This window comes from Cynoglossus semilaevis, chromosome 3 (genome assembly GCF_000523025.1).
Source record: "Cynoglossus semilaevis isolate Cse_v1.0 chromosome 3, Cse_v1.0, whole genome shotgun sequence".
In the NCBI taxonomy this organism is placed as follows: Eukaryota; Metazoa; Chordata; class Actinopteri; order Pleuronectiformes; family Cynoglossidae; genus Cynoglossus; species Cynoglossus semilaevis.
In genome coordinates, this window is record NC_024309.1 from 2645607 (window position 1) to 2671683 (window position 26077).

The 26077-nt window shown below is 39.0% G+C and overlaps 1 protein-coding gene across 2 annotated transcripts in view; it reads left to right on the forward strand.

Annotated features, from left to right (window-relative positions):
- The window catches only part of hnf4g (hepatocyte nuclear factor 4, gamma), a 9641-nt gene extending 3880 nt beyond the window's left edge, over positions 1 to 5761 (forward strand). Inside the window, exons 2-12 of one of the 2 annotated variants that reach the window (XM_025054618.1) lie at positions 265 to 426; positions 490 to 500; positions 562 to 645; positions 1511 to 1617; positions 1698 to 1847; positions 2258 to 2345; positions 2693 to 2845; positions 3389 to 3438; positions 3568 to 3754; positions 4207 to 4326; positions 4728 to 5761. In XM_025054618.1, the coding sequence (XP_024910386.1) occupies positions 265 to 426; positions 490 to 500; positions 562 to 645; positions 1511 to 1617; positions 1698 to 1847; positions 2258 to 2345; positions 2693 to 2845; positions 3389 to 3438; positions 3568 to 3754; positions 4207 to 4326; positions 4728 to 4849 (1234 nt within the window). In that variant the 3' untranslated portion in view covers positions 4850 to 5761. Of the gene's footprint in view, positions 1 to 257; positions 427 to 489; positions 501 to 561; positions 646 to 1510; positions 1618 to 1697; positions 1848 to 2257; positions 2346 to 2692; positions 2846 to 3388; positions 3439 to 3567; positions 3755 to 4206; positions 4327 to 4727 lie in introns of both variants that reach the window. The other variant, XM_025054619.1, reaches the window with a different exon arrangement.
- The last annotated feature ends 20316 nt before the right edge of the window (positions 5762 to 26077 follow it).

Below are 26077 nucleotides of genomic sequence, written 5' to 3' on the forward strand. Positions count from 1 at the left end.
CGTACAAAATAAGCAGGAAGTTATTAACATAAAATATGGTAAGAAAATATCAATGATTTCTAATGAGACTTTGTATAATGTACAATCTTTTTTTTTGTTTTTACCAAGGTCCAGACCATTATCTTAAAGTACTTTACAACACTTTAATTTTCATATGAAATTGCAATTGTATCAGAATTTGATTCTGGATCAAATCTTACAGTATCCTATCCTACAGTATGTAATAACAATAAAGAATCTCATGTTATGTAATTCAGACAGCAGCATGCCCACAGAGCCAAGCCTGATTGGTCCAGAAGGAATGAGCAGCAACTGTGCGATCTGTGGAGACAAAGCCACTGGGAAACACTACGGGGCCTCCAGCTGTGATGGCTGTAAAGGCTTCTTTAGACGCTCCATACGCAAAAGTCACATCTACACCTGCAGGTAACTTTACATTGTTGTCATATCTACAGTAGAGGTCTAGGATTCAGTCCCCAATTTCAACAGAATCATTTACTGTGCCTTCGTGTGTCCTGCTCTGTACGACTGCTGACATTGTGACACGTTCATCGTGTGCAGGTTGCGTTGTGGACAAAGATAAGAGGAACCAGTGTCGTTTCTGCAGACTCAACAAATGTTTCAGAGCTGGTATGAAAAAAGAAGGTATGAAAAACTCATCTTTTCATCAGTGTGACACAGACAGCAGGAGACACTATAATAGCCAATAAAATGGAATAAAACTGAAATCTATTTTTGTTTCCTATCTAAAAGATCCACTAATAAAAAGGTTGCAAACCCCGAATCAGAATGCTCTTTTAAAAGAGTTAGAATTGTCTGAGTCATAAAATCGGTGATTACTTAGCATGTGTATTTATGAGGGGTATAACCTTGGCACACACTTTTACGACGCCTAATCATGTGTCATTCAAACGTGTTGTTCTGGATCGCAACTGGTTAACGTTTGACTCCTCATGCTGATGCCAGCCTGTATGACTATTTTGCCTAAATATTAACCACGCCATTGTTTGCATTGTATGTCATGGTTTACATTCGGGATTTACCTCTTTAGCTTTACTGAATGATTAATGACGTACTTCTGATTCTGATCACCAACACCATTAGAACAATAACTTGTATTTCTGTAGGTCTATTTTGGTGTATTAAAGACATGAAGCACTCAGTGAAACACCACACCCTTTTACATTAAGATAAATTCTTAGGGAGCAGTGATGGCTTTCAGAAGTGTCTGGGCAGCTGGGGAATTGAACCCGGATCCTTAAAATAAACCAACAAACCCGGTCCCCTGCAACTAGCTGATGGTTTTCATATGTGATATAATAATATGTGACCTTTCCTTTCTTTTCTTTTTGAACTTGGAACATAACAATTTTATTCAGTCTCCTACTGCGTCAAATTTGAAAGTAAAAACTTGTCCTTCTCACTTGCAGTCTATCGTCTCATGGTTTGCATGGACATGACAGTGTATTTACATGTGCATGTGCCAACCATTAACATTGGTTAATTTCAGCTGTGCAGAATGAGAGGGATCGGATCAGCTCCAGAAGAAATATCCCCGACTCTCAGGACCTTCCTCCTATTACTATTCTGGCTCAGGCTGAATCACTGTCCCAACAGGTACCTTAGTAAAACACTGGCCACATGTATCATGTATCAGTCACTTATCTGGACAACTAAATACAAAACATGCTCCACAGATCACGGCTCCAGTCGTCATGTCAGACGCATCAGAGCAGAAATCAGCCACTATCGTAGACGTCTGTGATTCCATGAGACAACAGTTACTGGTCCTGGTAGAATGGGCCAAATACATTCCTGCCTTTGGGGAGTTGCCGTTGGACGACCAGGTGATTTAACTGATCCATAAATATTGATTATTATTTCTTCTATGTTGTCCTATGAGAAAATAACAGATCAGAGCAGCACCTCTTGAACAGGTTTTTAGCACCTAATCAGTGTGTTTGGCTTTTGTGGACGTGAAAACATATGTTTTTGTGTATTTTCACATTTATTTGCTTAAGGTCAAAAAAATCCCATCATTCTCATCTAACACCGACCCCTCCCCATTCTATGACTGAGAGAATATTTGAACAATTGATTAAAGTGTGTGCTGCATGTTTTGTCACAGCTTTACTACATATGTACTACAATACAACATGCCCCGCCCCCTGGTTTGATGTCTGTCGGGACCAAAGAGGAGGCATTGTTGCCTTGTTTGTGTTCTTTATTTGAACTGTGTGTGTGCCTTTGTTTTCAGGTGAGCTTGCTAAGGGCTCACGCAGGTGAACACCTTCTGCTAGGGGTTGCCAGGAGGTCAATGCCATACCAGGACTTCCTGCTTTTAGGTATGACCCGACCGTGTCACTGGTGTATGGTGCAATTGACAAGATTAGCGCTAACTTGTGAGGACTAATCAAAGGTGAATGATTTACTAAAGGTCGTGGTTTCTTCCATTGTGCGTCAAGTGTCTCCTGTAAACAGCATTACTCACTGCATGTGTATATACCAACAGTTGACTGTAAACACACTGTCAGACTCTATCCACTCACTTATTACTCATCGCAATCGGGACAGAAACTCTACGAGCCTTTAACAAAGTCATTGAGATTTGACTTCACTTTCAGTCAAGGCTACAAAAACAAATACACTTTCTATGAGGTTTCGACACAAACTGCTCTCTCTCTGACTGCAGGTAACGGCTGTGTGATACACAGGAACAGTCCTGAGGCTGAGATATCCAGGGTCGCCAACCGAGTGCTGGACGAGCTGGTGCTTCCTTTTCAGAATATACAAATAGATGACAACGAGTACGCAGCTCTGAAGGCTATTGTCTTCTTTGATCCAGGTATTAGGAATACTGTGATTTTATTCTCAATTTAAAATTTGAAACTGCTGCCTATGCAAGATTAGGCCCAGGACTTAAACTGCAAACAGCCTTGGCAGAGACTTTTAGAACTTTTTTATCTTGTAGTACACTTTTATTGTATTTTGTAATCACGACGGTTGTGATGTCAAATTTGTCATCTCATCAGTGTCAGAGATACACATCTAGAGTTTGGTTTACAATCGGCAATCGTGGATTTTGTGATTTTTCTTTTATGTGAAAAACAAACAAGCATTTAAACAGTTTTTTATTTATTGCTATTTATATCCCCAGTCATTTTATCATATTTCCCAATTCTCCACGTAGATTTTTTCACATTCCTCATTTCTATTCCCTGCCTTTAAATCCCCTCATTTTGCCTTCCTGCCCCAGTTTGACCAAAATCATTCCATCAATTCCACTCATAACCCCAATTCCATCTTTCTTTTCCCCCTCTCCCTCTTCTCCATCTCTCATTCCCTTAATCCATCCCTTCACTTCTATTCTCGGCCTTCCAATCTGTAGATGCTAAGTCCTTGCGGGACCCTTCGAAGATCAAGGCCATACGTCTGCAGGTAGGTCAAGCATCTAAGGTCAAGACTGGTATTTTCTTCCATAATTTTTTTAGGAAGTACTGAACGAGCCTAACTGGCAGTTTGGGAAATAGCTGACATTTACATTTCTATAATAACGTGTGTCTCCAGGTTCAGATGAGTCTGGAAGACTACATTAATGACCGTCAGTACGACTCCAGGGGTCGTTTCGGAGAGCTGCTGTTATTGTTGCCGACCCTTCAGAGCATCACCTGGCAAATGATCGAGCAGCTCCAGTTCATTAAGCTCTGTGGTCTGGCTAAGATTGACAACCTGCTGCACGAGATGCTGCTGGGAGGTGAGACCAGGCCGCAGTCTGCTCTTGTAAATACACAGAGAAGAAAGTAGGGTGGAACTCTTTGATATATGTAAAGGGATTTTTTCCCCACTGTGGCATAAATTAAAAAAAAAAAGTTCTGCTGCACCCTACAAAAGTAACCTGCCCCCCATTTTGGGAACCACTGCTTTATATGTGATATAAATTAGAATATGACCAATTCAGTATCTCCCCACTATTTATAAATAAACTGAAAAACTATTCATGCATAAGTATCAATAGACTTGATAAAAATTAATTCAGCACTGATTTTTATTATTTTTATTATTATTTAAGCTTTTTATCCTTTATGTTGGTTTGAATGCCACTGAAGAAATCTACGAAATGTGATTTTGTTTTGTATTTAATAATAATAAAAAAAAAACTTGTCAGCGCTAAATGCAGATGTATAAGATGTTGTTGTTTGTTTTCAGGGTTATCATCAGAGCCCACATTCTTTCACAACCCGGCACACACACAGCTGGTCCAGGATCACATGAATGGACACACAGTAGTCATCAGTACCATGGCTGCCGCTCACACTCCACAGATCGGTAAGACCAACCTAACTCACAAAAAGTTACATGCTGTCACATGAACTAGACAACATACTTTATCTTGTGTTCCAGGATTTTTTTTTACTCTTTATATATGCACACAGATGTTTCTGTGAATTGTCAAAAAGTCATTTTTGATATAGAATTTTTTTTTTTGGTCATATCTTATGTCTTCATCTTAACATCAAAATGCATTTGGCTAAATGACACCACTTAATGGCCACGCAACACTGATGAGTACAGTATCTGAAACAGTGACCTATTCTCATAGGTCACAGAAAATGACTTTTCTCAGACTGTAATGGCAGTTTCTACTTTAAACAAACAATCAAACAAAAAACCCTAAAATAATGTTTTTAGCAGAAAGTGAAATTCCATCTCTGCCTTTCCTCCTGCAGCCTCTCCTGACACTCCTATTCCATCACCTCCACAAGGTCCAGGCCCAGAGATGTACAAACACTTTCCTCAGCCTTTATGTCCTCCGTCCAGCCCACTGCCGTCCTCGCAGACTGAGCCCTGACTGCACACACACACACACTCGCTCTCTCCCTCACACACACACATACAATACAGCTGACATTTCAGCAGCTTCACTGCTCTCTGTGCTCGGTGTGTGTCGTTAGACCTTACACCCACCTGTGACTCCAGGTGTTGATGCAATAATAACTCAGATACAATTAAAAGCTGCAATGTACAACAATATAAAACTTCACTTCAATTGAATGAACATCATGAGCAGTTTTAATTCAGTTTATTAAGTCTTTACACAGTTTTCGGTCAGTGAGACCCAAGGTCTGATTTAATCCTAATTTCCTTCTTATCTGCATGTCATCTACAGGGTCATTGGTTTTTATGTGAATGAGTATATTATTACAGGGCCGTATCAACTCAAGAGCACGACATACAGTATATAATGAAGTGTTTGCAGCAGAAGAAGATAAAGTAATTAAAAAAAAGCAGTCTCTGAGCAAGGTCAATATTACAGTCAAATGAATGTATTTTATAAATAATGTTAGTTTAGAAAATTATTCATATTTTATGAACTTATTGTAAATAGTCAAATTCATAAGTATAGAAATGTACACTATCTATTCAATCATTATATTAAATTAGGTCTTTATTAATTATTGTGGTTTTGTGTCAATATTTTGTATATTTTCCAATTTATACAGTGAATAAAATGAGATTTTACAGTAATTTTGAGTGACATATTTCTTTTCGTTACATTTTAAATTACAGCTCCAATACATTGCAGTACATGCTTTGGTTTTGGCTCCCTCATCTGCCCAAGGGTGTACAATATGTAGCTTTTAGGTGATTTATTATTTAGTGACCATGCAGTGCTGATCTCCAAACCTAAACTATAATTATTACGACGACCGTAGCACACACAGCTTTATCCTTATCAACTGAATCAATTAAATGACAATTCTGTTGTGGATTTTAGCAGCAATTAGCAAGACAGTATCTTCATTTGCTTTGATAGATGCTCCTTTTATACCCAGTCTTTATATTATAACCTGTTGAAATGGGTTGCAGGAATTGTGTTTTTGATACTGGGGTATATAAACGTAAAAGAAATTAATGGAATTAAATGCAGAAGTGTTTCTCAAGTCCTATTATACTTGAAGGTGTGGATACTTTTAAAGATATTATTACAGTATTTATATTAATATTAAATTTGACCTTTAAATGGACATCTGGTGATGATTTATTGAACTGTATGGCTCAATAGCACCACCCTGTTTCAAAAAGAAGAGCAACTAATGTAAAAGAAACAATCTGAAAATAATGCTTTCTGCCTTTAAAAAAAGAAATTGTAAATGTATTATGAATACTAAAAAATAAATACTACAGGTATTTAGTTTTTCATATATTTATAAAAAATATATATGTAAATATACAGTATGTTTATATATTAAAAACAATGTAGAGGATGATTTGATTTGACATTTAGTTAGATGGTCTATGTACGATACAAAATATGGCATTATTATAGTGTATTATAGTGTGTGATTTGTCTATCATATTTGTAATGAAGGTCATCACACATTGGTCACACCTTCAATGGTCAGGCATGGACGTGCCATATCCTAACAATTATTGACAGCTACACTGTGGATGACGTTCACCTGAAGTCAAACTAGTTTTCCATCAGCGTCCATCTGAGTAAACGTTTCCTGAGACAGACCCTTAAAGCAAACGCAGGAGTGTAAAAATTTCGATCTAGAGCTGAGACCGAGCTCCTCTGACGTCTTATGTACTTTTATAAATTTGTGATTTTGTTTATGTCCGTTCACCCTCGCAGTCACTTTCTCCGGGTTTATGTATGTGTCTGAGCATGTTTGTGTGCAGCAGATGAAACCGCAGGATAAAAGTGAGAGCTTTCATTCTCTGTTTATTGTTGTGTGTCTCAGAGAAATCACTCAGGTTACTTATGGCTGAGGATATGCTGTCTGAGAACCAACATGCCCAAATCCTCCCATCAACTCCATACCTCGCTTAGGGTCAAAACAACAGAGGGGTGATGTGTGAATGCCATATGCCGTGTGTGTGTGTGTTTGTGTGCCTCAATGTGTGATTTATTAATAATGTCCATGTGAGCATGTGTTTACACTTCTATAGGTGTGTTTTTGGAAGTGTGCGCACGTCTGTGCACCCATCTACTTTTAATCAAAGGCCTGTAGTGAGGAGATGTGGGGGCTCGCTCTCTCTTTTCCCTCTTTCTGATAAAACTGTGTGTTAGCATGCCAGTCACATATCTCATCTGAGACTCAACCTGCTCTCCTCTGCACACCTCACCACAGCCAACGCTGACAGCATGCTATTACACACCAGTGTGACGCTCGCTCCACCTGAGAAGAACGAGGAGAGGGAGCAATGAAAGGATGAGGAGTTTGATGGGAACAGGAGCACGGAATGGACAGGAGTCGCTGTCTTTGATTTAATTACGACTCTTAAAAGAAGTTGAACATCTAATCCTGGCCATAATTTCAAAAATAACTTTATCTAAATATTTAATTATGTGCAAAAGAAAGTCACTTTTTACTTTTTTTTAGAAATCATAATAACGAAACAGTTCGGAACACTATTGAGAGATTACTTTATGTGTTTAGAAATTGCAAAATATTAGACATCAATGTGTTTTCTTATACTTCCTTGTCTCTCATTTGGCTTTCTGCACTGCGATTAAATATTCATTCGACGTTCCCAAAAATGACCACTAGATGACAGTAGAAGTCTGTAGTTCTGTAGACGTTTGCCCTTTACGATTGTACTTTGTCATTTCTGCGGCCTTCTATGTCAAAAATAATAAGACCATTGGAAAGAGTAAATGTAGAAATACTAAATGTTTCTTTTAAACGGACGTTGCATTTTGATTGGTTGCAAATTAAAATGACAGTGTGTACTTTCATTAACTAATTAAACATACTTTTACTATGATACCAAATGTATAAGGGTGTATTTTTCATATATATACTGTATATGAGGCTCAAAACAAGAATCCCAATGTACTACACTTCTCTTTGAGCTTTAGTTACTTATTTATACACGTTTCCACAAAGTAGAAGATGAATGACACGAGTCAAACGTCCCAGATTAGAGTTGTAAATTGCAGACCATTATCCCCTGCTGGTGCATTTACCCATAATTCCCCTCTGTCTTTTATATATACACAATGATTACTCTTCTAGGAGACAAGGTGAGGTTGTAGGAATCTGTGCCTGCAACTCTGGAATGAATTCAAAAACCTGAGTGATTTTCTCTGTCTTTTTGTGTGTGACTGCACGTGAGCGTGTGCACGTGTGGTTTCTGATTCAACCACAGCGTGGGGAAAGGGAAGGAAAATACAGTGACAGCTTCATTTCCAAAGCTCAGTTCACATAAATGAGGGATTAAAGCAAGCAGGAGAGTTAGGACTCACCCTGGCCTTCCATGACAGCCTTCCCTCCCTTCAAAATTGCTCTTTTCCTCTCCCTTCCTGCATCTCTTAGTCTGAACCCCCGCTTTTTTTTTGTTTCCAACTTCATTTTCATATTAGTTTTTATCCCTTTCACCTCGTCACTGTTTAGGACTCTTGTGTTGCCTGGCTCCCTGGGTAACACATGACAAAGATTTAAAAAAAAAAGTTTTTGCACATGCACTTTTACCTACAAACACTCATGTGAGTCACACAGGGTGTGAGGATGTGCACTACACCATGATGAGGTGGGACCAGGTTAGGGCGATGAAATTACAGGTCAGGACCGGGAGAGTGTGTTTGCATGTGTGTGTTTGTATGCTGGGGTACATTAGGGAAATGAAAAGGGGAGGACCACTGGTGGCTGCTGAGATGAAGACTTGTTAGAAAAGGGGAATATAAAAAAGACAGGAGACACAGGAGATGACAGCATGGATCACATGAGGAGCAGTGCAGTAATGAGTGTGGTCCCGTGTACCCCGAGATTACAAGGGGAATGAGATTGGAGAGAGGGTGATGGGAGAAGAGGGGGGGGGGAGTAATGGGTAAAATGGGGGAGATGGGTGTGTGAGAGGGAGCCTAAGAAGAGGAGATATAGTAAGGAGGAGAGGGGACTTGGAGACACAAGGAGAGTAGAAGAGGAAATAAAAGAGAGGAGAGCAGGATGAGAAAAAACAGGAAAGAAACAGAGAGAAGAAGAGAGTAAAGGACAAGTGAGGGCAGGAGGAAAGAAAAGATAAGAGGGGAGAGAAGAAGAAGAGGATGTGAGAAAACAGGAGCAAAAAGAAGCATGGGAGAGGGAGAGAGAGAGAGAGAAAGAGAGAGAGAGAGAGAGAGAAGAGAGGAGCTCTGAATGATAAGTGTCTCCTGTGCTGCAGGTTATGGAAAGTTCACACAAACAAATGACTCCCATTTGCCAGAGGCGAGGGACACAACTGAGAAAGAAGGGATGGGAGAAAAGAGGAGAGAGCGGAGCAGGCAGGGAGGGAGGGAGGGAGGGAGAGAGAGCAGTGAATATGAGGGCCATGATTTCAGATAACTCCATCTGCATTGATAAAATATTTACCTTCTTTTTTTAAACAACCCTAATGTTTCCACAGATGTGCGGCGTAAACTAAAGCACATTCAATCCAAAGAATATTAGGAACCCTGTGGTGAAGCACCGTTAAAGTCTGTTCTTGCCACGTGAAATTACAGGGTGCATTTGGAATTTGGTCAATAACACTAAACGCATTCCAAATTGTGACATGCAGGTGGGCAATGTTTTGCACGATAAGAGGTGATATTTAACAGTAATAAAGGTGCACGAAGAGTGCCCCCAATACACCAAACAGCATGGAATCAAAGCTAAGAGCGGCTCGGAAATACCTTCAGTGTAGTTGGAAATGAGATGCTTTAGGGCTGGATAAAAATGACAACCTTCACTGCAGAACTCTGAGATGACTAAAGAGACTGTATTGAATGCAACAGAAAAGTACAGGGTAAAGGCATATGCCAGTAAAGGTGCACCACCTACTGGCAGAGCACAGGATAGATGTTTTTATGGTGTGTAGAAAGTTCATATACTTCTTAGTGGACACTACAACAAGTTTTTACAGCGTGAGACCAACATAAAACAATAGTGATAACAGACCAATGACCCAACTGACCAAGTCTAATCTTTTAAAACAAATGAACGGAAGTGTGAGACTGTATTAGCTAACCACTCGTGTTTATAGGATCAACGGTCCCAGAAAAAAACAGCAACCCCTAATGATAGTCAGTAACCAGTTGTCAGTCAGAACTTGGATGCCCCCAACATTTAGGACGACTGGGTCATTTTTGCCTCTACGCCAATCACAGCACTTCAGAGTGAATTCAATTAAACCAAGAAGAGAAAATCAAAAAGATCTGAATGCACCTGAGCGAGATCAGCAGAATTAAACAGCGCACACACATTTTCCTCCAGTTCACAATACCTCCATTTTGACTTTTATAATCAGAAACAAGCCAAGTGTAAATAATTTGCCTTTCACAGCTAAGGTGAGGCGTTTCATTTCCAAAACAACTCCGGATCTAATTATTTTACCCTGAAATTAGAGCCGAGATCAGCTTAAGACGAACAAATGAATTCACTGTAAGCGTGTAATTAATTTGATATTACTATTTACCTCTATGTCAGTTAATTATGATCTCTAAAGATGTGTGTGTGTGTGTGTGTGTGTGCTACTCACTGACACACCCGCCGAGTCAGTCACACAGAGCTACCTTCACTACATACAGAGAGACGGGTAAAATAAAGTGTGAATTTAACACACATGACTTCCTGTCCTAATCAAGGGGTTTCTCAACCCCTATCTGAAAGACACACATGACTGACTCCTTCAGCGGGATACCTACACGCCGTGGATGTGTGTGACGAGACAACCAGTGTATGTGTGCGTGTGCGCTTTCCATCCCGCCACTGGAGTGGTAAAGGATATTAGGCTACAATTGCGAAAAGATTGCAAAAAGTGACATCCCTAATAGAGAAAGATTACAGTGGGCAACATCACTTTGATTTCAGCCGCATACATTATCCTCAGGCAGACAGGCTTGTGGACAGCTCTGCACTCTGAGCCATTGTGGCCCTGTGTGCAGATGCAAATGTACGTTAACATAAATGTATATATACACCTTTTGAAAGCAACACAGTGAGACACAAATGTCCCTTTCAGCAATCACTGTTGGCAGATGCATTTGCTGTTAGAAAATTGACTGACGCTGAGGTTTTTTTTTTTTCTCCAAGCGTTGGTGTAAAAGCGATTTGTAAAGCAACACCACACTGTGTTATTTACCGTTTGACTTTTTATAGGACAAACAGAGAGATTCTTCATGTTTTAGCCATAAAAATGTTACATTGTTAATACATGAAGCCTGATTTCAGAAGGGATACTATCCACTGTCTGTTGGCATTAGTAAATTTAGCTTAGCCAAGTTTTGAGACTCATTATTTTACTGTAGGAAATATGTTTAAGTTATACAAGTACTTTTTTTATTTGGAAAAGCAATAATGTATTATTTCCGGGAAACTTTTCGCCTTTTTCTTTTAAAATACGGTAACAGTGATGTAACTGTGTTAACATTCGGGCAAACTCTTTAGCAAGCTATTATTTTGTCATGGTTGATTACTGGTACTGACACAGCTTTCTTTTAGTCCTTTCTACAATCTTGTAAAAATGTGTTGACCATACTAAAGATGTGATTTACAAAAAAAAAAAAAAAAAAATCATCCAGTCAACCTAAGGGCTATGACAAGTATTAATAGCACCACCTGCAAAAAGATAATTTTCTACAAGCGACAGTCTTAAAACTTTACTTCAGACTTGTCATGAAACCCAATGTCTATTTACCCTATTTGACAATCGTATATTTGCACATCAGAGGTTTTTTTTAAAAAAAAAAAGCTGCTTATTGAACATTAGTGAAAATGTTCAAACTTGTTAGTGGGAAATATGCCCATTGGTATTCATAGTAATTAATTAAATAGGAGTCCCCATAGTTGTATAATCAATCAAAAGTTCTCAAGATTCATATTTCTTTCAAATTTCCTTTGGTGCAATAAAAAGTTATCAGTCTTCTTTGGTTGCGCTGCGTATAATTTGTCATTTGCCAACACTGTCAGCTGAATCATTTGTGTAATTAGAAAACACCTTGCTACAAGGTTTGCCTCTCATTTTCTACCTCATTAAAACATCTCTGTCTCCATCACAACACCCTTCAGTACACCCTGCTGGTGTCAAGTGTGGTGTCAAATCTCGGATTGTGCCGGGGGAGGAGATGTCAAAATAAAAGTCCCCCGCCTCAGGTCAAAATATTCTCAAATCCCTGTGGTGGACTGTGAGTATCAATCAGAACTAAAGTTTGTTAGTGCGGCACCAGGACAAAAGCACCAGGGAGGTCCTTTATTTAGCTAATTCTGCTCTATTTGTGATGTACACATTTCTGTGGCGCTTTGATGAGGCCTTGGGGACGTGCATGTTTTAATTAGACCTGAGCAGCCTTAGCAGCCTGGTTGAACCGATCATAGGAAGCTCTGAACATTTTTCGCAAAAAGCCAGCTCTCTCCCTCTCTCTCTCGCTGTCTTTGTGACAGGCTACGTGTAATTAGCGGCATATGTGCATTTGCATATATGCTCCCTCTGACATGTTGCATCTTATTTGAATAAGTAGACATGTCTCAATGTGATATCCCTGAAGTGAATACATGAATATGAACCACTAATTATACCAATCTGGCAAATGATCTATTTAAATATTAATAACTTTTTCATTTCTCATTGTTTCCTGAATCCGTTTTTTTTTTAATTCAGAGAGCAGTGTGTGTTTGTTTATGTCACTTCTACCTATACAGCTGCGGTGTGGGGTATATAGCTCTGTGTGTAGTGTGTGTGTTTTGGTATGTTGTTTCATGTGTAAGTGCATGTACTGCCTGGCTACATGAACATGGCCTCCAGCAGAGACAGTCAACTGCATCTCATTTCTGCACAGACAACAAAAGCAAGTTGTTGAGGCCATGTGTATAACAGGGATATCTTATGTGATATACAGTATACAGTGAGTAAACGCAGCAAGGCAAATGATACCAATGGAAACAACTTTGTTTTAAATTTTAGTCCTATCCTGCAAATTGTCGCATAATAATATAATAATTAAATTGTTTTCCTTTTTAAAGTGCTTGCTACAAACACTGGCAGAATAATATAAAAGCATTACAAATGCAGTAGTTTTTCTACTTAGAAACACAGATATTTATTTCACATTATATTTAAGGATAAGAGTATAGTATAGTAGTAGTGTTATATCGCACTTATTTTATTCTTACATACTCATGTTGTTTATGTTGTAGGTTACACAAAGCGCGATTATGTCTTTGAGGTCAAGCCACTAGGTGGTAATAATGAACAGTGAATCGAATTTTCTATTAAATCAGAAGTTAAAGGTTGATTTTCTTTAAATAGGTTTCTTGAAAGGAACACAGCCAATACATAACTCCTTTTATATTTTGATTCTGTACGCTGATGATTTTCTCTTAAGTGCGGTGGACAATGAAAAGCCTCTGTATGAAGCTCGGCTCGGCTGATGAACACTACTCAGCCTTAATTGCATGTGAGGTTTGATGTGCGGCAATCACGGGGTCGTCTGTTTGAAGTGGATAGGTTTGTTTGATCCGTCTTTGTGTGAGTCCATTCATGTGGGTGTTTTTAATGTCTTATCATAAGCTACCCGGTGTGATCAAGTCAGGCAAAAGGAACTCGGGGAAATGTGTTTTTGTGGTATGTAAAAGTAAACTGCAGCATCCACGCCTACGTACAAACACACGACAAGTTCCGGAGAGTTCTGTTTAGTTCTGCACTGCAGGACACCGCTGTCTTCAAACTCATTAAAATGAGCGTGGCGTAACAGAGGAACACAGCCTTTGCAAATTAAGTCATGTGTTCTAATTGTTTTCGTGTTTGTGGGCCTTCCGACAACTTCAGAGAGCATTTGTTGTTGGTTGATGTATGCTCGCCGCGCCTCAGGCAGTGTTTTTTATGACCATTATTATTATTCAAATGAGCTAGAAATGTGTTTTGAAAGTCCTAAATCATCCAGCATGAATGGCTACCCTTGGCGTTTACAAATGACTTTCCGCACAGGCAAACCTACGCTCGCTTGGCTTACACCACTGAGCTCATTTAGGTGTTTGAGTTCTGCCAACAGAATTCTTGTCAGCTGTACACTGGAGTGACAAGCCAAATTAAAAAAAAAAAGTCTGAAAAGTTGTCATGACTATTTTTAAATGTTCTGCTTAATGCAGAGTTTCAGCTGGGAAATTTTCTGCGGTTCATATCAAAAATAGAGTAATAGAAGTTTATATGATGTGTAGTTTATATATGTATTTATTACACTGTGGTCTGCATTGAATATAATATGTTTGCAAGAACAGAGAGATGCTGTGATACTCTAAAGATGTCGGAGTGAGCACACAAACCTGCAGTACAACATGAAAATTACAATAATTTGGTAGTATTCCTTATAGAAGACTTTAACACTCTTTTACATAAAACTGCACCTTTGTTTTGCACAACTATCATTTAAAAGCACATAATTGTCATTTGTTTGGAGGAAAGCATGTAACTGACATCATTCAGAAGAGGTAAATCCATGACACACAACCAACCAGTCACTGTGTTAGGCATCACAAATCTATACTTTCTATACAAATTTTAAAGTTTGCTCCTTCTTAAGGTACAATGTGTAAAATCTGTAAATATATATCAGTGTCATGCTGTCGTTGAAAATCTCTGAACTTAATGATCAAATGCAGGCATAAAAAAAGAAGAGACTGAAGTCTTTATGATATCTAATGTAACAGGGAATTAGTTTGTCTACATTAAACAAATGTAGGAAATTATGAATCCAACATGGCGACTGTTTATAGAAGTAGATGAAAATATTAACGGGGTTCGTACTGATGTAATGAAATCGAATGAGTCAGACTGAATACAGACCACATAGGTTAATGTACTATAATTCAAATTTGGATTCTGCCAATGGAAACACAATCTTATCTAAATTTACCATAGTCTCCCACAAACTGCTGTAGAGCTGTTTTACTCTAATGTGTTTTAGGACACCGACACTCGCACACTGCTGACTGATTCAGATGTGGAACGTTCCATAGTTTTATTCTCCTCACAACTAAGATCGTGACCTCAGCTTCATGTAGAAAGATTAATAGACAAACATCAATTTAATTTTTATTTGTTCACATTCAACATTTGAGAATATCTGACCAGATTCAACATCTGTGAAAATATTGCCATTTTAGCTACGTTTATGTTCCTGCAATGGACCAGCATGACGATAAAACTCGAGTGACACTTGAGCAAAGCCGTACTGCGTTGCTATCTTCTACTAAAGTACCAAAAATGAAACAAGCTTCTTCTCTGCTGATAAGATTTGGTCTGTAGATATTTTTATATCAGCGTCACTGCCCGGAATCAAGAGTAAAACATCTTTAGCTGCAGACACACACACACACAAAGTGATAAATGTGTGTGTACGTCTCATTTTGTGTGTCCAGACACGCACACGTACACACACTCGCCACATCTTGATTAGGTTTTCATAAAGTCTGGGACTATGCTGAGTCTGTAATTGACTCTGACAGCAGAAGACTCAATGTCCTATGGCTATGTTAAACGAACAATTTACATCTTCATTTCAAATTCTACATGGATAAAAAGCTATTAATTACATTAGTCTGCAAAAGAAGCGTTCCTGCTGTGCAGAATGTGTGTGTACCTCTGTCTCTCCCGTACTTATCCTTGCACATATACACTTCTCATTTGTATATTAATTCTGTCTTGCAGCCAAACAACGCCTTGTAGGAGCCTCTCAGGAGATGACTTTAACTTGCATGTAGTCCTTACAAAACAAACAGGGAGAGGAGAGGGGACAGGGAGAGGGAAGGGAGGGCTCACGGGCCACTCCTATATGAGCTTTTTATAGACAAGGGGACATTTATTAAATCTATTGACCTGGCACCAGCTATAGAGGCGGTCAACCCTCCACTATTTTCCTAGTCACTGCTTGTAATGCAAAGAACTTTCAGCAAATTTTACAGTGTCTTGTAAAAATGACTGCCATAAAATGTCATCTGCTCTCCACCTACTGCCAATATTTCAGTTTAAGAGCTATAAGAAAAAAAGCAGAAGGTTGATAGCTGGACTGACAGATGGTGCAGACAGATAGTCAGACAAGAGAAGTACAGCTAGATGAATGGATTTAAAATAGATCATAAATGTATTTGGTAAATCACTGTTGACATGCTGCTGCATTCAAATATAAGTTAATTGGTTGGAATCATATAGATGGACAGAAAGACAAGAAACAAAAACCTATTTCTTTCATCACATTATTCCATGTTGCAGTTTCTACTCTATTTGTGTTGCAAAAAAAGGAAGGAAAATTCAGAGTTCAGACCATCATTGAAAAAGACGAGAGAGCATCTGTAAAGGTATGGGCTGCATTAGTGGCATTAGCATGGTGAGCTATGAATGTAGATCACTAATGACGTACATTTACCTTTTTACAGATATTCATGCAAAACCCAGTTTTTATAAACTAGGAAGTATTTTAGCATGGTGCTTAAATTACAAAGACACATGAACTTGACTGCCCTTCCTGCAATTCCATTGATTTAAATTGTTGACCACATTTTGTGGACCTTATGTTTAGATGCTGAGTGATGGATGAGTATTTAGAATGTCTAAAGGTAGACTGGTGGATCAACAGAGACACAGACAGACAAACAAGCAAAATGAGGACGGACAAAGGTTATTGTGCGATGATCAGGCAACTTCTCCCCCTTCTATATGAGTAGTTTTGGAGGATGTTAAAATGGTTTTGAAGAGCAGTGAGAAAAGAACATCATCTCCTAGCAATCTGCGTGATGGGGAACGACACAGAGCCGCGTGTTTGCTTTGGAGATAGAACGATCAAAGAACAACACAAACCATATAATGAAGGGACAGATGAACCTAATATCATGAGAGAGAGAGGGAGGGAGAAAAAAGACAAAATCAAACTGCAAATGCAACCATCTTTTTCAGAGGAGAGAGAGAAAGAGAGGGAGAAAGCGAGGGAGAGAGAGAGAGAGGTGTATGTGCTGGGGGGATATGATGTGGTGAAAAAGTGCAAGCCATCTTGTCGCATGCAGACTGCCTTCGCTGAATGAGAAAGCTAAAAGGTAATTTCACGGATAAAGAGGAGGCCTAATGCATAGAGGTAATGTAGCAGGGGATGGAACAAAGGCAAACTTTCATCTCTTTAAGCTTGGATGGAGAGAGAGAGTGAGAGAAAGCGAGCGGGATAGCTTTGATGCTTTGAAAATGATAATAACAATCTCAAAGTCAGCCTCAGAAGAGAATGTGCCCCCTCACTGTGCCCCATCCCCTCCTCTTTTGCCCCCTACCACTTAATACAACTGCACAATGACTGTCTGGAACAAGGTGGGCTGCGGGTCTGTGTGTGCAATTGGGTTGGGGGTGCGAGGAGCACTTAAGGCCTCCTAAATTACTCATAGAACAAAACAAAGATGATGAGAATGGAGCCAAATTATGATCTGAGATGGGTTGAGTTTTGTGGACACGGCTAAAAGAGGAATTTGCAGAGAGATGATACTCCACATAGGTGGTAGAGTGAAATATGAATGCTGATGAAAGATGCATGATTGCAGCTTCTGTTCTCCTTCTGCTCTACCTTGAGATAAAGAACTAATGCAGTTCAAGGCCTTTTTTTTCTCTCTGTCACTACAGAGAGAGCTCCTATTGTTTTCTGAACTTTTTAAGTGCACATCACTACTGGAAGTGATAGGCATTACATCCCATCAACCTTTGCAATGGTGTAGGTGGATGCAATGCCTCACCGTCACTGAGGTAAGAGGACCTGGGTTCAAGTCAGAGAAGTGTGATAGAGTGTAGATGTGGTCATTAGTGCTGTTAATTATACTGGCCTTTTATGACAATTGAAAAAAAGCTGCAGCGGTATAAGTATTTTTCTTATTCAGAAGGATGAAACCTGAGGGTAAATATGTCGATGCTGCTCATATCTAAAACCTTTTAAATGTCAGTATGCACAGCTAGACTCTTAAGTGAATACTGAGTGACCTCATAAAGCTGTGAAGTATCTGGCAAATGGACAAAAAGAAATAGTAATTTAAGCTGCTCATCAATCTGTTGTTACTGTTTTCTGAAGTGGCAGGACGAGACTGACGGCAGGCCAACTGTTGCTCATCATAAAATTTATCTGAACTTATTACAGATATTGTGGTAATCAGTAGAAAAAAGAACTCTGACATTGTTCAAAAAAAATTAAAGCACTGCATTTTACATTTTCCTCTAAAACCCCGTTGAATAATTTAACAGAAATCTTTTTGTATTTACTGAAAAAAAAAAACGTGTATAAACATTACTGTAAATTGATTTTGAACTCAGGACTGAGTGGTGAAGCTACAAAAAGATCAAATCCTTCAAAACAAGAATCTCGCATCATGTCCCCAATTTCCAATATCATCAATAACACTGAAATGGGTTTTGATTGACATTTATTGTCTTTAAATTGAAGAGTTGATGCATTTCACCGAGTCAAACCGTCTGAGTGCTTGAGCTCATGATCTCTGACCCAGTGTTGATGGGGGAATAAACCATTAGCTGACTCCATATCACCGGTTTGTGTGTTTTACACGCACACGAGTGTGTGTGTGTTAATGTGCGAGTCCATCAAGTGGATTACCTCCCCCACGCTCCCTTCATGGAAAACACCATTAAACACACTTTTACCATACAATTACCTCGACCATTTGCTTCAAACATACTCTCGACTTGAGCCTTATCACACACTTCAGCACTGTGGATTTGGATTTTCTTTTCACTACACACTTATGCTAAGCATTTCCTTAATTTCCTGTTTGTATAATTAAGTGCAGACCCTGACACCAGGAGAACGCTGTCATACTGACGCCCACCAAATTCAATTGGTCTGTTGTAGTTCTGCTTTGTTCAAAGGTATGCCCTCCTGTTGATGGAAAGAATTTGAGCTCTAATCAGAGACCGAATTCCAGCATGAAATGTCCTTGTGTCTTACCTCATTGGTTATTCTGTCCTGGTTAATGCCAGTTGTGCACAAAGAAAAGACCTTTTTCATCCTTTCTCCCTCATTTCTTTTCTTCTTCTTCTCCTGACCCCTAAGAGTATCACCAGACCTCAAAATTGCATTGAATATATAAATGCTAATGCTAATAAGTGCTAGCAGGAGCAGATAATGTCCTTGACTGGTACAAGAAAAGATCCTTTTCTCTTACATGATTCACTGCCTCTGAATAACATTAAGAGAGTTGACATCCCGGGCTCTTATTTCTCTCCTATTCTTCCTCATTCTCTCGTCTTTTTTCTTAATTTACTTGACTCTTCCCCCAACCCTAGCCAGCTTAGGAGGGAAAAGAAATCTGGCTGAAGTGTAAAATATTTATTCATTTATCTCGCCGATAAGATCTTGCTGCCTTGCTCGAAATTCCAATGACATCCATTTGCCATTAAGTCAACGCAACACACAAGCAATGGGCACTCTGGAGCTTGTCTGTCTTTTCGCTCTGCTACGTATCGTGGCTGTTTTAATGCCTCTGGAAGCTTTTCTTGGTAGAAATTAAACTATAATACTTGTTTCAGTGGCACGCATGTTAATGGCTGCAGCAAAGCTGTCATTTATAAGACAGGAGGAAGCAGCCACAGTGAAAGAAATAAAATGGTCTTTCACGGAAAAATCCAGGATGTCTTTAAAACGTTTTATTGTCTTTAAATATGGAAACCATTCCGATTCCAAAATCCCTGCCGTTTTGGAATGAATGTTCATCTTGTTATTGTGCAATCTGATTGGTCTGTGTTTAAGAGTGTCCAGTGGGGTCCAGAAAGCCTCTTAGGAGTGCCCAGTAGGACATGCCAATAACAATAGAGGAATTAAAGGACCCTGCGTACGGAGAAAAAGCACCATTGCATGAATAGGAAGCCAAATATCCCATTGTTTCATAGAGTAACTTGGTTCTCTTTGAAGATGGATGTGAAGACAGCGCTGCTCCAGGATTTGTTGGAGCCTTGGTTTTTTAAAAATGAATTATTTCTTGTCTGGCAGGCAGCTCTCCGGAGGTGAGAGGTTCTTAACACGAGCAGGTATCAGTCTTAAAGCTGCTCAAAGTAATTGTAGCTTTGAAGTCACACACATCACAGATGGCAGAGTCAATGCTGCACCAACTTGTCTGAGTACTTTCCCTCCAACTTCGCTGTGCTCCAGCTCCATTTCCTTGAGTTAAGAAATGTCTTCTTTGTCACATTTGGCGGCTATCAAAAGAGGCCAAGCATCAATCAGTCGCTCCTATAATCAATCATCCAATCACCTCATCATTGGTGTCACTTTGCGTCAGAATATTCCAGACACTGATCGAAATGTACTTTTATGCTGAATGAATCTTCGACAGTGTTAAGCATAAAAACATAGAAACTGCTGTTGTATTTCTCAAAGGTTCCAAACAAAACTGAACACTTCATTTAATAAATCATACAGGTATTGACTATATTGCATTTTTAATGGAAAGTCGGACCAATGTATTTGTAATGTTTCAACCTTTAAAAATAGCAGCAAAAGCTACATCTAAATACAGTATAGCAAGAAGTGAATGTATTCCTAATGAGATTAGCCAATCAAGAAGGAGTAGAACTCACATTTAAATTATACGCAGAAACCACCCCATACACACACACACACACACAATAAAGCAAGCCAGAACATGTAACTAAAAAAGAGAAGTGCCTTCTCTGGTCTGTGTTCCTGAGTTTGAGAACCACTGGTGTAAACAATCAGTGTTGACGGCCTCCTTCGAAGTGAGTAACTGCAAACAGACAGAGCTGCGTCTGGATCAAGGAGTTGTTAAAGTAGTTCTGTTGCAGGAAGCGAGGGTTTGTGAAAAACATGAAAACAGCACACAGCCCTCAAAACGACAAACAACCGCAACCGATCGTAAAATCCCACAAAAAAAGCCCGACAAGAACCGAATAATAAAATAGCCACGGGAAGCAACAAATGCTTAATGACATCCAACCACAGAGTACAGCCAGTACATGAGCACAGCTTCGGTCGGAACGCCACAGACAACAAGGGTTTAGGGGGAACAGATTCAGGCAGACATCAATCCATCCTTTAATGAGAAGATGAAACAGATGAATCATCCAACACAAGTTTTTTGGTGTCTCCACAGGTAGAATGCTATAAATCATTACCTCCTGTAAGTATCCCTGCTTTAAGACATATTGTTTTCGAATCCCCGCTCTGACGTTTGATCCTTTCAGACAAAATCTATCAGCAGAACATGTGAAAGACTGAGACAGTAAGGTAGGCGCTGCAGAGAGAATCAAGTGAAAAAGACGAAAAATGAAAAAAAAAAAAAGCTAACACAATACAACATCACAGAGACGGTGTTGCAGACATAACAGGAAGACAACGAGCAGAGTCTTTAGGCCAAGCTTCAGAGGTTACACTCGTTTCCTGGCTTGATTAATAAAGTCTGGCTGGGACTCAGGTCAGCTCACTGCTCATCTCACACTGCTACAGGCTCTCTCTCTCTCTCTCACACACACACACACACACATCTGCTGTAGACTCCTCAGCCTTCCTGCAATGACTAACCCTTTTAATTGTCCTTGAGCAGAAGCTGTGCCAAAGGCTGAATCTGTTAAAAAATACCAAACCAGTAGTTATTCCATCTGTGAGCGGTTTTGTGTCTGTATACAGGATGTGCACGGCCAAATTAGAAACATTTGATACGTTTCCACGCTGCATTTTTCTGTGCAGAACTGGCTAAATTCATGTGCTGGTCATGCACACCGACCACTGATAATTAAATAATGAGGTCATATCAGAATTCATCTCACAGGCCGGAACAGGGTGTGGTGTTGATAGAAATTGTATTAGTCCATTCAAGATTAAGCACATTTGCTCAAATACATACTCAGGTACTTAAACCTAACCCATAAAAATGGGTCCATTCGTCCGGGCATAATGGGGCTCCTGTTACAAACTGCAGTGAAAAGAATCAAATAAAACATGTAATTTTGATCAAAAAGTAAGAAACACTCACCAAAATGCATCATTAGGTCAGCCCTTGCCCACAGTTTAAGACATTAAGGACGTTTAGCCGCAAGGAGTGGTGAAGATAATGGGTTGGGTGTGGGTTCATCGGGTTGTCTGCTAACATTTTTATTGCTTTTTTGCTCCATACTTTACCCATTAAAGAGTTGGAAATGTGCAAAAATTGTGTGCCAATTTGTCAGTTATTTGCCCGCTAAATGTCGAAGCACTTTGCTGTCATTTGGGGTGATCAATGCTTAATGAATTAGTCTGTTTTTCACCTCTGTTAAAGCCAGACATGCTTAGCACCTTCCCAATCCCTCTGAGACGCAGTCTGATGGAAGCCTTCCATCCCTAATTTATGAAAAGTGAGGAGCTAAGCAGTTCGTGCGTCTAGAAGTGCTAGCTTTTTGGTAAATTGCTTTTTGTGAATTCACTTGAGTCCAAAACGGAACTCAACCTCGGCTTTCATTAAACTGGGGATGAAAGAATGTCTTGAGAAGTGGGGGAAATAAAGGAGAAACAGAGACAGAGAGACCGGGAGATAAATGGCAAGAGCTCAAAGGAATGTTTACATGATGGGGATGAGTCTCCCTAATGCAGTGATGATTGCAGAGTGTTTCTACTGATTCCATTTAGCCTATTGAATTAGCCAGAGCTGGAACCACCGGCCCTGGCGCTGCAGAAACAGACACTCAGGCATCGAAAAGCAATTAAATACATGTGTTAAATAATGTAATAATTGCTTAACCATACATTTCACTTCCATTCATTTTCAGCCATAAAAATGCCATTGTTTTCTGGGCTTTTGGGAAAGGTTATGCAGATTACAGGAATTAATTGTCTGGCAGGAGAAAAATGTCATTAAAACACTTAGATGGCCATGATGGCTCATTTATATCCCCACTCCGTTAGTGGCCAGGCATTTTAATTTGTAACTTGACATGATAATGTGGCTGGTCCCCAGCTCACAGACACAAATATTACTCACATTGATTAAAAGGGGCTATTTCTTCCCACTGTTTTATTGCCGAACATTCGGAATCCATACACTGTTAACTTTATCTGGCTAACATTTAGCCTGCTGTGACTTTTATTGCTTTTATTTCACTGTGTTTTGTTTTAGTTATGTAACAAGTGCCATAAAACATCACTGTACAAGAATAAATTTCATTGTTTTTTCACTTTAAATTGTAGTGATGAAATATATGTGCATATATATGTACATATATAAATAAACATATAAATATACTTGTATACATACATGTATACAAGTATATTTATGTTTATTTATATATTTTCATATATAAATAAACATATAAATATACTTGTATACATACATGTATACATGTATATAGACATACGTTGTATTATATTTTAAATACAAGCACAAATGTCATTCGTTGTTTTGTTTTTTTTAATAAATATATATTTTTTGCTAAGGATACTGTTGCAGAAGCCACTGTCAAATATATTAACTGCAATATTTAACCTAAAGAAATACCAACATCAGCTTCAGGGAGACAAACAGTACGTCTGTGGATATACTGATCACACTGCAAACATCTCCTCAGAGGTCACCGACTTGGCTTGAGACTGAATTAGACACGGACGGAGAACTCTCCTGCATTATGAGTGGGGGGGGGGGGGGGGGGGGTATGTTTCCAGGGTAACATATTCCAGGGTGTGAGGGGGATTGGATCATTAAACCTAACTGGAGATTTCAAGGTCAAAGGTCTGAGTCGCCGTGCTCCAACGGGAACAGCTTGTGAATCTATCATTACGTCTGGGACATAAACATATCGCACATGCACACACGGACACACACAGGCAGACAGACACACTTACTCCTTATTTCTCGCAAATAAGATGATTGACATCACAATATTTCTTCTTGTTGCTAATTAATATCTAAACCTCCTTTCCTGGTTTATAATTCCTCACCCAACGAGGACATTTGTAATTAATCCACCATAGTATGGCACATTATGGAACAATGTCACATTAGTGATGGCCCTAACGCAGAGTGATGTGAACTACGTTTGTCCACTTTACATTTTCCTGCATTTTCAATTAAAAAGTTAGCAGGAGTTCTTACTGAATATAAATGAAGGCCGTGTAGCTGTTGTCTCGTCTTTTCCTCCTGCAGTGGATACTAAAAGTGGACCACAAGATAAGTCTCCTTCATTAACAAGTTAATAATGTTTCTTTGAGGACCATATATCCTGTATGAGAGATTGAAAATAAAATTAATAGTAATGTCAATGTCAATTACAAAATGATGTCCTAAGCTTTATTTTAATAATTAAGTTACCTTAGTTACTAAAATGATCATGATAAAAATGAACTCAATTCCAATATACAATATTTAAAACCTTGCAACTCATATGGTAGTGCAACCCCCCCCCCCCCCCCCCCCACCCTCTAACACTCACACCAACACACATACCACAAATATTGTATTTTTAGATAGATATAGAGATACGGGCCTAGCCGTAGTCAGTCTGTATCATTTGACTTGGTAAAACACAGAAACAACTACCAAGCCACTAGCAATCAAAGTATAAAAATAGAAAATACTGCCAGGTGGCAGTGTCTCGGCTAATGAACAATGCATTGCATTAAAAAAAAACCCCAGAAGACTGGTGAGCATTCAAGTTAAATAACAGACCGGCCAGAAGAAAGCCAAAGAGAAACACCGAATCAGACAAACAGCAAGAGTCTGGTGTTTAACATAACAAAAACTGAAGCTCTATGTTTCCACTTAATGTCACAATCCCCCCGAGCATGTGAAATATCATCTTTATAAAAAAAGAAAAGAAGGAAAACGCATAATGATCAAAATGTTTGGAGTTGTATAGAGACCGCCACACAAAGAGCAAACGATGACAGCGTTCACATTGTCGACAACTTTTATCAACTTCAAAACAGGCGTATTTGTACCACTTTGTACTTTATACACAGGAAGGGAATGGGAGCATAAGCCTGGACATTTGACGCACGCGTGAAGACAGCTGAAATTAGGGACTTCAGCCTCGCTAATAAACACCAGTGTACAAAATATCAGTGGTGACATTTTAATAACAAGTTGCATCCCATTTTCTCAATCATGTGTCAATTTGGAAATCCATTTTTAAAGCGTGCCTTTTTCATAATCTGAACCTCACCCTCAGGAGAGAGGCAGTTTAGGAAGGTGAAATCAATAAAAGAACAGAGCTTTCATGTGGAATCCCTTGATCAGTCTATCTCTGAGTAGGGGGGAAGAAGTCTTCCAATGTGATTGCAAATTTACTTTTATCAGGATTTTAAGGTGCCAAGTGCAGAGCAACTCAATGTTAAAAAAAAATCACTATCAGTGACAAAAATCAGTGCATTTTAACGTTATTGAAATACCAGGCTGTAGATAGATTGTGCGTAAAAATGCATTAACTGCTTCTGGGAAGTTTTTGACCTTCACTCTGTTCAAGAACGTGGACTTAGGTCTGGTCCAGAATAGTAATGGAGAAAAATCTCCAGGATGTTGTTTTTTTTCTTTTTTACAGCATGCAGTCGACATATGAATCAAGACAGTGAATACTATTTGTGCTTGTGTTGTTAACTAAACAGCCACAACGTGATCGAGCAGCATGGAAGGTGGGGGTGTGTGAGAGGAAGAGGTAACGAGTGACTGTCCCTGGATGTGAAAACAAAGTGTGATTTTTCCACTCAGAGCCTCCGTTTCCTTAGGTTATTACAGATAACATAAAAATAAAAAAAGATTTCCGAGTAAGTAAATAAAAATCATCAATAATATTAATATGTGTTGTAGGGAACTCATTTAATCTTCTTTAAATACTTATTTAGTGCTTAAAATTCCTAGAGTCATCATTTTGACTTTGTTTATTTTCTTTATTTTTCATTACATTTATAAGAACTGTACCTTTACATTCACCTTTGTATATTGAAGTGCTGCAAAAACATGACAAAAACTGTTATGATAATAATTGGGCTAGAGAAGTGTTTTTCAACCTTGGGGTCGCTATCCCAGGTAGGGTCGCCTGGAATTCAAATGGGGTCACCCAACATGTCTAGTATTTGATAAAAGAAATACTGATAAATATATTTTTT